Raw genomic sequence first — 12,247 nt, 5'->3', positions numbered from 1 at the left:
TTTTTTTGATAAAAGGCCCAGGAGTTTTAGGCAATCATTTCTGTAGCTCTCCTCACCCTCAGCGGGAACGGGGGGATGGGGGGGGGGGGGAAGAGGAGGGTGGGGAAAAAGTGAAGGCGCGGAAGTGCGACGAACGGACGGAGCTCCTCTCCCAGCAGAGGCAGGGCTTGGGCTCCGGCGTCAGGTGCGCCCCCCCACCTAAGAAATGACCATCATATTCCGTAAATTTCGTCGTTTCAATTAAGAAATGACGCTCTGGCTTTACAAGTAAGAGGACAAACGAAAGCGGGAAGGCCTGTCGCCCCGTGAGAACGCTCCCCCAGCCAGCTCGGCGTCGGAGAAGCGCCGCAGCCGACCGCCCACCGCCCGCCCGTCCAACCGACGCCCGGCCAGGAGTCCCCCTCCCTCGCTGGCGCTCCCGCTACCCACAAGGCCCCGCGCCCCCGGCGCGCAGGCGCAGCGGCGACGGCCGTCTCAGGAAGAGGAAAAGGGAATAAACAACTCGGAGGAACCACAGCGCGAGAGAGCGAGTGGAGGCAGAATTTAAAAATAAACCGGCCCCTCCGTCCTCCCCGCCCGTTCGCTGCAGCCGCCGCCCCCTTCCCCTCCCCCTACTACCCGAGCCCGCGCCCTCGAAGTCCCTGTCAGAGGGCCCGCGCACCCACCCCGTCGTCCCGCGCGCGGCCCCTTTAAGAAAAGAGAAGGCGAGAGTGAGTGAGAGAGACTCCCGACTCTCCCCCTCCCCGCCCCTCCCTCCTGCCCCCTCCTCCCTCCCCTCTCCCCTCCCCTCCCCCCCTCCCCGGGCGGCTCCGGCTCCCGCAGCGGGACAGACCCGCCCGCCCGGGCTTTTCTCCGGCCCCCCGGCAGCGCCGTCCCTCCCTCCCCAGTCTATGGTGGCGGCGGCGGAAGACGAGGCTGCGGCGTTGCCATGAACAGTGGCGGCGGCCTCCCGCCCCCCTCGGCCGCCGCCTCCTCCGCGTCCTCCTCGCTGGCGGCGGCCGCGGCGGTAGTGGCGGTGGCCCCGCCGGGGGTCGGGGGCGTCCCCGGCGGGGCGGCGGCGGCGGCGGCGGCAGCGGCGGGGGTGAAGCTGAAGTACTGCCGCTACTACGCCAAGGATAAGACGTGCTTCTACGGGGAGGAGTGTCAGTTCCTGCATGAGGACCCGGCCGCCGGGGCCGCGCCGGGCCTCGGCCTCCATAGCAACAGCGTCCCCCTGGCTCTGGCGGGCGCGCCCGCGGCCGGCTTCCCGCCCGGAGCGGTCCCGGCTGGAGGAGCCGGGCCGCCCGCGGGGCCCAAGAAGCCGGACCTGGGGGGCCCCGGGCCCGGAGCCGGCGGAGGCGGAGGTGGCAACAGTGGCGTCCTCGACGGGCCGCGGCTGGCAAGTGAGTGTGGCCCGGGGGCGGGGGGCTTCGGGGCAGCGGGGGCAGGGGGCGCCGAAGCCTGGCCCGCGGGGTCCCCCTCTCCCTTCAGCTTTCGCCTCCCTAAGCGCTCCGAGAGGCCTACGCCCGGGGCCTGGGGCCTCCTTCCGTCTTCCTGCCTCCCCTCCCCACAGCTCTTGGCCCGCCCGGGCGGCGAGGGCCGGCCGGCTCCCCGGGAACGGGGGGCGGTGGAGTTTTGGGGGGGCGGGGGTGTGGGTGGGGGCGGGGAGGACGGGGGATGGGCCGCGGCGTGCGGGAGATGGGGGTGTCGCTTCCGGGGGGTGTGGAAAGGGGCCGGGTTTGCCGGCACCTGTGAGTGTGTGTGCGCGCGCGCCCCGGGCCGAGCGGAGGGGTCCCCCGGTGGGTGTGTGCCGGTCGGGGCGGGCTCCGCGGCTTCCAGGAGTGGATTGGAAGAGCGGAAAAAATTTTTTTCTTCTTTTTTCTTTTTTCTGTGTGTGTGTGTGCAAGGCTTCTGGGAGAGAGGTTTTCCAGGCAGGAAATGCTTTCTAAGGAATCGGGAGCGAACCGACAAACAGCCGTCTCTCGCGTGCTTGGTCTGAGTCGGGATTTCACCCAAACTTGCATTTCCGCAGTTTTCTTGAAAGCTGGCGGGAGTCTGCAGGGTGTCCGGAGGTGTCTTCTACTTCGCTTGTCTTCTACTACTTTGTATCCAGCGAACCCTCAGCTCGCAGCCTCGGAAACGTGCCACGCCATGAGCCGCGCACATTTGTGTGCGACTGAGCCCTCGAATTCGGCTCTCTTAGGGCAGCGGGCCTTTCTTCACTTGTCATCTGTTACCTTGTAACTTGTTCGTCGATAGTGAGTGGAGTTTGCAGTTCTAATAATAAGCCTAAAAGTGTAATCTGGTTTACAAAAGGTTGCCCTTGAGAAGTAGAGGTGTGTCGAGTTTTTCCTTGTTTGTTTCTGAGTGTATTGAGCATTTCTAAACCAAGTGGGAAAATCCTACTTCCTTGGGAATTCTAAAAAGTTACTAGATTTGAAACTCATTTGATAGGCTGCTTAACTTGGATGTCAGAACTTTTTTTTTAAACTGTAAATGGTCTTAAGTATTTGGCTTGATGCTTTAGCAGTTATTTGTTCTGGGAGGATTATTAAGTGTCTTTCTAGAGATGGGTGTATGTGTTAGTGTGTGTTTTAAAGATTGTTTCTTTTGCTCTGATGGGTCTGACTTAAGTGCGGATGTTATTTGGTGACGGTGAAATGCTAAGAAGAATTAATTTGTAACTTAAAATGTTTTGTCAGAATGGTTACTTTATTGGTGGAATTTTATCACGTTGGAGCAGCAACTTTGCATTTTCTAGGTAAGTTTGCTGGATGTATTGAGTTGTGGCTCAGATTAATTCGTTATGTTTGATGAGTAAGCAGAGAAACTGAACAGTGGTTTTATTACCTACAGAAAGAGGCATGTTAAAAAAATGGAGGTATTCAATTTAATATGTGGTATTTCTAGGATTTTGTAATACACAGATGTGATACATTTGGGACATGAAAGTTAGGACAGGCTGTAAACAAGTGAGGTTGGAGATGGAGGAGAAATACTAGCAATGACTCAAAGGTGTGGACCATTTCATATCTCAGGAACCAAACGTGTTTGGGAGGTAGGTTCTTGAGAGGACAGGCAGTCAGTGCTGTGAAGGCATTTTGAAGTCAACGTTTAGTCATTTAACAGTTACTTGATTAAGTAGCTGCATTATGTAGTTGGATTCTGTGGGACTTGTTTTAACTCAACTGGGTGAAGCCCGAGGCTCCTCTTGTCTGCTGTAGGCTTCTTGGTAACTCGCGGGTGGTCTAGGTTGTGACTCCTTTGGGTGAGATAAAATTGTCTCCTATCAGTGAGTGGCCAGTCAAGTTAGGTTGTTCAGGAATCAGGGAACAGGATTGTGTTGGTGATTTAATGCTTGCATTGAATTTTTTACACTTCATTATTTAATTTTTGATCTAGTTTCTACGTTTCACTGTATTATACTCTATTTTATGAGACACTTGATTTGGGAAATGTATGAGGCAATTAAAAGGGAGGACATTCTGAGAGGTGTTGTTATTAGGAGAAATTTAAATTTTGTTGTTGATCAGGTAGAGTCACTGATACAGTTTTGTTTTTTTTTTTACTTACTACTGATACAGTTTTATATTGCTTTTACTTTGTTTCCTTTGCTCTTCTTTAGGTGTAAGAATGTGGACTATTTCTTGAGCTGGGATGTCAGACATATCTGCTCTGATAAGCTGGGTCCACATGTAGAAATCCTTTGGGCTCCTTGGGTATCTTGGAGCTGTGCGTGTGTGTTTTAAAGTTTTTGTTGAAGTGTACACACCTACAGAACAGTATATAGACCATAAAATTTGGAATTTTCACAAGATGAAAACAGCTTATAACAGTACTCAGATCAGGAAATAGAACTCAATCAGGACCTGCAGAAGTTCTGTTCTTCCTATCTTTGCAGTCACTCCTTTCCCAGAGGTAACCACTGACTTCATGAACTACGTTGTCGATTCATTTTTCACTTTTTCATTCTTTTTTTTGAGCTCTATAAGAACATTGTGGGCCTCTTTTCTTTAAGCATATTTGTAAGATCAGTTATGTGGGAGCAACCTCTTAGTCTCATTCTTGCCTGGTGTTACACATCATATGAATGTACCTTATTTTATATTCTCATTTTGCTGTTAGTGGCCGATGGTACGTTTCCAATTTTTGTTTATTAAGAGCACTCTTTTAAACATTCTTGAACATGTTTTTTGGTTCAAGTCTATGAATTTATGTTAGGAGTGGAATTAAGTAGATGATTTCAGACAGTTTTCTGAAAAGATTGTATCACATTTACATTCAGTCTAGCAGAGTATGAGAGTTCAAGTTATTTCAAGTTGCTTCACGTTCTCCCCAGCACTTGATATTAGCCATCTTATAATTTTAGCCTTTTTGGTGCCTAAAATTTATGATATAATTTGATGTTTTTAATTTGCATGTGTTGGATTGTAACTGAATTAGTTGACAACATTTAAAAAATCAGGTTTAACAGTAAACTACAGATTTCTGACTTTCTTTGAAGGGCAGCTCTTTTCTATATTAGAATTAGGTGTGTTGGCTGGGCAAGACTCCATTTTTGCCTTACTACTGACTAGGTAACTTACAAGCCTGGCTCCTCTTGGCCTTTGAGTTTTTGACTCTTGCTTTCAGTACTTGAATTGTTTTGGTAGTGTTTCAGATTGTGTGAAAACTTGAAAGGTAAATGCAAGAGGAGATTTTATCCTTACTTTGCAAGCTTTGGAAAACTGAAGCAGAAAGGCTTTATTTTTAGTATGCTTGGTTGCAGTGGTGTTTCAGTCTCGTAAAGGAACTGTACTTTCCTTTGTTGCCTACTTTTTATCTGTACAGAAGTATTACACTTATAGCTCTTTGGTTGACCAGGCGGTATGGTAGTGAACGTATTCTGGCATTCAGGATTATTGGGAAAATAGCAGTTTGTTTATTATTCTTTTTTAAAGTGTTAGAGATTTCGTATTTCTTTTGGAATTCGAATCTTCTGAAGGTTCAGTGTGGTTTGATTTGGTGGTTTAATTGAGTTGCTGATTCTTGACCTTTTAATGATGTGATTCTAATATTCTCAGCCAGCTAGACTTTTCATCTTCAAGATGCTCAGTTTTTAGCAGCTCAGTATTTGTATTTTATATATGTTACTTTATTTGAAACCCAATAGATTTATTTTACCAAAACAGACTTATTTTCAGTTCTGCTAATTTAATTAGTAGTGAAGGCTCTGGAATAAGGCACATCTAAGATGGACCTGGCTCTCCTGTCTACTTTGTGATCTTGAGTTTTTAACTTTTAAGCCTCTATTTTTCTCATTTTTAAACATGGAGGTAATATTAGTACCTAGTTCAGAGTTGTGACAGGCTTGAATATAACCCTATCAGAGCATTATCTGGTACATAGTGAGGGGTCAGGGTTAGTTGCTGTTGTTAGTTGAATATTAGTAATAAGTCTACAGTTAGCCTGTATATTTCTTTACCTCCTAGTTTTTGAGAGTATATTTTCAAGACCAGTAAAATAGCTACAGATGATTGAACCATGGCTGTCTGTCCAAAAGGCAAAAAGCAGGGAATACCTTGAAGTTCATATGCAAACTTTGGAGTGTATGGCAAGACTGTTTTTGTTTAAGCCAGAATTATACTTTTCACCCCACAAACCTGAATCAGCTCACAGAGGAGTGAGTACTGGGAATTTGCCATTAGGAGAGCTCGTATAGATTAACACATTTTTATTCGACTATACACAAAGTAGATAACAAGAGACTTTGTAATACCATTGATTTCACTCCTTTAATATGGTGCTTGCAAAGTGGCATGTTTTGATCAGGGTGATAGGAATACAACATTGAATGAAACAAAAGTCTGTCTTGTGGAGGTTACATTCTAGTGGGGAATACAGGTAAATGTATAAGATAAAATTAGATCTTGAGAAGTTTTACGAGGAAAGCTTAAAGCTTTATGAGGAGTACTCAGGGTTGTACTAATGTCTCAGTAAGATTCAGTTAGTGAGTAAACACTTTTTTCCATGAAAGTGCATTTGAAATGACTCTAAGAAGCTAAACGATGGCCAAAACATCTATTTTTGTCCTTTTATAGGATTTTTCTCTTTTTAAATTAACTTTCTATTTTGAGATAATTGTAGAGTCACACGCAGTTGTAAGAAATAACACAGAAAGCCTGCTGTCCCATCCCCATTTCCCTGGCGGCAGCACCTTGTGGAACTGCAGTGCAGGGTCACAGCCACGCTGATTGGAACAATCCACTTAACCTTTTCAAGATCTTCTGAGTCTTATTTGTGCATGTGTGTACACATGTGTATAATTTAGTTCTGTGGAGTTTTATTGTGTGTATGTTTTTACACCTGCCAGCACAGTCAGGACATGGAGCAGCTCTGTCACCCTCAAGAGGCCTTTTTGTCACCTTCCTTCAAATCCCTGGCAACCACTAATTTGCCCTCCATTTCTATAATTTTGTCATTTTGGGAATGTGCTATAGGGAATTCCCTGGTTGCCCAGTGGTTAGGATTCCGTGCTTCCACTGCCACGTCTTTTTGTTGTTGTTTACTCTTCTGTAGGCATATCTGCTTTTGTGTACAAAGGTATGAATGTTTATGGTACCTAGAAGTATTTTAAAAATTTATTTATTTTAGGGTTGAATTTATTTAGTTTTTAATAAACTTTTTTGGTAAAAATTTTCACTGAAACAGCAGTGTATAAAGTTAAACTGATCTCATTGCCCAGGGTTAATCATTATTAATAGTTTTGTGTGTAACCTTAACTACTCCTAAGGGCCGTATCTCCACATGCACTCACATTGAGGGTTAAGGTTTCAGTATGAGAATTTAGGGGGAGACAGTTAAGTATATAGCATGGGCATACGTATATACACTCAAGTTTTGTAGCAGTATTTCTTACATTTGTTTTTCCATATTAACTTTATATTCTGTTTTTATAAAGTAGTTTATGATCTGAAGTTATACAAAGGAATGTGATAAAATTCTTGTTTTATGCCCTGTTGTCATTTGCGATCAGTGTGTGCTCAATTGCTCAGTCATGTCTGACTCTTCATGACTCATGGACTGTAGCCCGCCAGGGTCGTCTGTCCCTGGGATTTTCCAGGCAAGAATACTGGAGTGGATTGCCATTTCCTCCTCCGGGGGATCTTTTTGACTCTGGGATCGAATGCATGTCTCCTGCATTGTCAGGTGGATTCTTTACCATTGAGCCATGTGGGAAGCTTGTTGTCATATAGTTGTCAACAAATTCATACATACAGTATTTTCTCTTCCTTTCATTGTATAGGAATTACTGTTGGACTGGGGGGTCCTGAGAACTAGTTTTTTCTCTTTTTTTAGTACTCTGTCTTAAAGTAACTTTGATCTTAGGCTAGTAATTTAGTCCATGTGGGAATATATTTCTTTGTCTGTAGAATATGAGAATGGGGTATGGAGTACATGATGTTTAAAATTCCTTCAGGTATAAAATGTTTGTGTTTTTCTAAATGTTTATGTTCTAGGAAACAAATTATTTTATGATCAATTTTTAGAATTCATCCTCTTTCCTTCCCAATAGCTTTAAAAATCTTTGACCTCTCAGCAGCTTCAGCATAGGGAAGGACATGTTCTCTTATCTTGGCTGAGTTAATTGGCTTGTGGATAATGGCCCTCTTCTGGTAAAACTTCCTTTTTTGATGTCCTTTGGTATCTTTTTCTTTAAAAAATTAAAGATATTTGTATCGTTTTTCTAAAACCAGCTTTTAATTGTATTTTTAACATTAAAAATTGCAGCTTTTAAAATCTAGGAACAATATATTGCTTTGGAAATTAAAAATGTGCTGCATGAGTGGGAAAGCCTGGTGGGCTTCAGCCCATTTGGTCATGAAGAGTCACAGGCACGCACACAGGTTAAAAGTTTAAATAGTGCAAGAGGATGCACAGTGAAAAATAGTCTCCCTTCTTCCTTAGCTCCCTGATCCCTCTCCAAAAGACAGTCACTCTTTTCAATTTATTATGTACCTTTTCAGAGATGTTCTTTGTAGATCACTCATGTTTGTATTTCCCTTAGTACATACTGCTCACACATGGAAGGCTAGTGCACTTTGAGTTTTTTCACCAAACTGCTTATCTTCTAGTTTATTTCATGTCTACACATAGGAATATACTTTACTCTTTATAGTGACTGTGTAATAATTCTCTTGTGTGATTGTACTGTCCTTTTCAGTGGCTATTTAGATTGTTTATGGTCTTTTACAAGTAATGGTACTAAGCTGTTACATCTTAATATACTATGTATCAGTTCAGTTCAGTCTCTCATTTGTGTCGGACTCTTTGCGACCCCATAAATCGCAGCATGCCAGGCCTCCCTGTCCATCACCAACTCCCGGAGTTCACTGAGACTCAAGTCCATTGAGTCAGTGATGCCATCCAGCCATCTCATCCTGTCGTCCCCTTCTCCTCCTGCTCCCAATCCCTCCCAGCATCAGAGTCTTTTCCAATGAGTCAACTCTTCGCATGAGGTGGCCAACTTATACATAAATTAACACAAAGTATAACATATGCATATTTAAGGAACGTATAGAGTCTTCGGTAAGCTTGTTCAAACTTGTTAAATTAAAAAAAATAAGTAGGCAAATGTAGTAGGATCTCACTTCCATGTGGAATCTTAAAAAAACAACAACAATAAAACAACCCAAACGCATAGATAACAATGAAGAAGTGATTGGTGGTTGTCAGAGGCAGGGGTCCCTGGGGGGTAGGGGAAGGTAGTCAAGAGAGACAAACTTCAGGTCTTTTATTCTGGAAAGTAGACATTAACCATTTCTGTTTTACAGAGGAGGAAACTAAGACTTAGGTTAAATAAACTTTCAAGGATGAGTAATTGGCAGCTGGCTGCAACAGAGCTCATGGGCAGCTGCGTTTGCTTAGTCTGTGCTCATTCCACGGTGCGGTAGGGCAAAGGATGGTGTGACTGTTTGCTGAGTGGCCGGAGGAGCCCCTGTTTACTGGGCCTGCATCCACTGTGCTGTCATCTGGTGTCTCTAGGTCGCACTGCCCCATCAGAAAAATGGAGGCAGTAATACTATTTGCATGGGGTTGTTTAATAGAACTTGGATGTGAAAATCTGTTGTATTGTTTATCAGCTATTTGAATACCTACTTTTAAGAAGGGCTTACTTGTATATGAATGTTTATGTAAATGTGCCAGTAGAGTAGGGAATGCCAGAAAAATATCAGGAATAGTTCCTAATCTCAGTTTACAGAATAATTAAATGTTTTAGTGGTTGAAGACAGCAATGAAGGATCAAAGGATTTCTTTTTTTTGGTCACATGAGTGATATAAACAGTATCTTAAAAGGTGGAGTTTTTAAGAAAACAGTTTGGAATAATAGGGCAATGCATTCTAGAGATGAGGAAGGAGGAAAATAACATTTATGATTACTTTTGAAGTAGGGTGCTAGGCACTCTGCTTCACTTGAGGGCCTTTCACAGCCCTGTGAGTGAGATGTGATTGCTTTTCTTTCAGATGAAGAAATGAATTTTAGTGGGTTTTGCTTAAGGTCATTCAGCTAGTGAGTGTTAAAACTTGGATTAGAACACAGTGACTAACTTCAAGTATTTTGTTTTTTCCATTGTACCTGGGTCTTGAGGATTCTACGGCTTGAGCTGTGTGTGTGCTGGAATTGATGGTACTCCTTGTTGTGGACTGTGCGTGCCAAGTCACTTCAGTTGTCTCTGACTCTTTGCAGTCCTGTGGGCTGTAGCCCACCAGGCTCCTCTGTCCATGGGATTTCCCAGGCAAGAATACTGGAGTGGGTTGCCTTGCCCTCCTCCAGGGGATCTTCCCAACCCAGGGGTCGAACCCATGTCTCTTACATCTCCTACAGTGCAAGTGGATTCTTTACCACTAGTGCCACATGGGCAGCCCAGTTGCGAACTATCAGTTCAGTTCAGTCGCTCAGTCGTGTCCAACTCCTTGCGACCCCATGAATTGCAGCACGCCAGCCCTCCCTGTCCATCACCAACTCCCGGAGTTCATTCAGACTCACGTCCATTGAGTCCGTGATGCCATCCAGCCATCTCATCCTCCGTCGTCCCCTTCTCCTCCTGCCCCTGATCCCTCCCAGCATCAGAGTCTTTTCCAGTGAGTCAACTCTTTGCGTGAGGTGGCCAAAGTACTGGAGTTTCAGCTTTAGCATCATTCCTTCCAAAGAACACCCAGGACTGATCTCCTTCAGAATGGACTGGTTGGATCTCCTTGCAGTCCAAGGGACTCTCAAGAGTCTTCTCCAACACCACAGTTCAAAAGCATCAATTCTCCGGCGCTCAGCTTTCTTCACAGTCCAGCTCTCACATCCCTACGTGACCACTGGAAAAACCATAGCCTTGACTAGACAGACCTTTGTTGGCAAAGTAACAACCTTTGTTGTCTTTGCTTTTTAATATGCTGTCTAAGTTGGTCCTAACTATAGACCTTCAAAATATAATGAGTTTATTGGTTTGACTGGAGGAGAGAGTTCAGTAGTGTTAGTTATTGTAAGATCTTTTTATAGTAGAATGTATATTTTTGCATTATAATTTTTGATATTTTGGAAATATCTGTGTTGTTTCCCTGATGGATACACAGTTGTCTTAAATCCATTGATTGAATAATCCCAGTTTTCTCCATGGGTTTTAAAAAGGAGGTTTGTCAAAATATAATTTACCTACTGTAAATTCACCCATTGTAAATGTAAAATTCATTTTTTCTTAGTAGATTTATAGAGTTGCAGCCATCAGGAGTTTTACAAGAACTTTTAAGATACTTTTCAGGTTTTTAAATATACTTTTCATTTTTTTCTGTAACGTTTCATTAAAGTTTGCCAGGTAGATGGTACGTGTCTCATTTTACAAGTCATGGTATAATCTCCACTTTATAAGCATTTTGCCCGAGACATTGTGGCTAGTAAGTGGCAGAACTGAAATTCAGACCCAGAACTTTTAGGAAATACTATAATGATAGGTTGAGAACGGAATGTTGAGGGCTTTTTAATGTTGACTAAGAAGTTTGGATTTCATCCCTTGGGATAAGGATTGCCAGCACCTGTCTGTGATGTCCTTGTTGGCAGAGGAGAACCACTCAGTATTTTCAGCTGGACTCTTTTTTTGTCTTTAAAACTTGTTCTATGGAAAGCCAGACTTGTTCTGTGGGCTCCAAAATCACTGCAGATGGTGACTGCAACTATGAAATTCAAAGACACTTGCTCCTTGGAAGGAAAGTTATGACCAACCTAGATAGCATATTAAAAAGCAGAGACATTACTCTTCCAACAAAGGTCCGTCTAGTCAAGGCTGTGGTTTTTCCAATAGTCATGTATGAACATGAGATTTGAACTATTAAGAAAGCTGACCACCAAAGAATTGATGCTTTTGAACTGTGTTGTTGGAGAAGACTCTTGAGAGTCTCTTGGACTGCAAGGAGATCCGACCAGTCCATCCTAAAGGAAATCGGTCCTGAATATTCATTGGAAGGACTGATGTTGAAGCTGAAACTCCAGTACTTTGGCCACCTGATGCGAAGAGCTGACTCATTAGAAAAGACCCTGATGCTGGGAAAGATTGAGGGTGGGAGGAGAAGGAGACGACAGAGGATGAGATAGTTGGATGGCATCACCAACTCAATGGACACACGTTTGAGTAAACTCCGGAAGTTGGTGATGGACAGGGAGGCCTGGCGTGCTGCAGTCCATGGGGTCGCAAAGAGTCGGACATGACTGAACGACTGAACTGACTGACTGACTGATGTTGGTCATAGCTTTTTTTCCAAGGACCAAGTGTCTTTTAATTTCATGGCTGCAGTCACCATCTGCAGTGATTTTTGGAGCCCCCCAAAATAGTCTCTCACTGTTTCCACTGTTGCCCCATCTATTTCCCATGAAGTGATGGGACTACATGCCATGATCTTAGTTTTCTGAATGTTGAGCATTAAGCCAACTTTTCCACTCTCCTCTTTCACTTTCATCAAGAGGCTTTTGAGTTCCTCTTCACTTTCTGCCACAAGGGTGGTGTTATCTGCATATCTGAGGTTACTGATATTTCTCCCAGCAATCTTGATTCCAGCTTGTGAGTCATCCAGTCTGGCATTTCACATGATGTACTCTGCATATAAATTAAATAAGCAGGGTGACAGTACACAGCCTTGACGTACTCCTGTTGTTCCATGTCCAGTTCTAACTGTTGCTTCTTTACCTTCTACAGATTTCTCAGGAGGCAGGTCAGGTGTTCATATTCCCATCTTTTTAAGAATTGTC

General features: G+C 44.2%; 1 protein-coding gene across 10 annotated transcripts in view; it reads left to right on the top strand.

The window, feature by feature from the left end:
* The first annotated feature begins 779 nt into the window (after positions 1-779).
* The window catches only part of PAN3 (poly(A) specific ribonuclease subunit PAN3), a 123,083-nt gene continuing 111,615 nt past the window's right edge, over positions 780-12,247 (top strand). For 4 of the 10 annotated variants that reach the window (XM_061434876.1, XM_061434880.1, XM_061434875.1 and 1 more), the window contains exon 1: positions 785-1,382. In XM_061434876.1, the coding sequence (XP_061290860.1) occupies positions 929-1,382 (454 nt within the window). In that variant the 5' untranslated portion in view covers positions 785-928. Of the gene's footprint in view, positions 1,383-12,247 lie in introns of all 10 variants that reach the window. The other 6 variants (XM_061434883.1, XM_061434882.1, XM_061434881.1 and 3 more) reach the window with 4 other exon arrangements.

Source organism: Bos javanicus, chromosome 12, assembly GCF_032452875.1.
Source record: "Bos javanicus breed banteng chromosome 12, ARS-OSU_banteng_1.0, whole genome shotgun sequence".
NCBI lineage: Eukaryota > Metazoa > Chordata > Mammalia > Artiodactyla > Bovidae > Bos > Bos javanicus.
The sequence above is the reverse complement of the archived record's forward strand: the minus strand, read 5'-3'. Positions and strand labels throughout refer to the sequence as shown.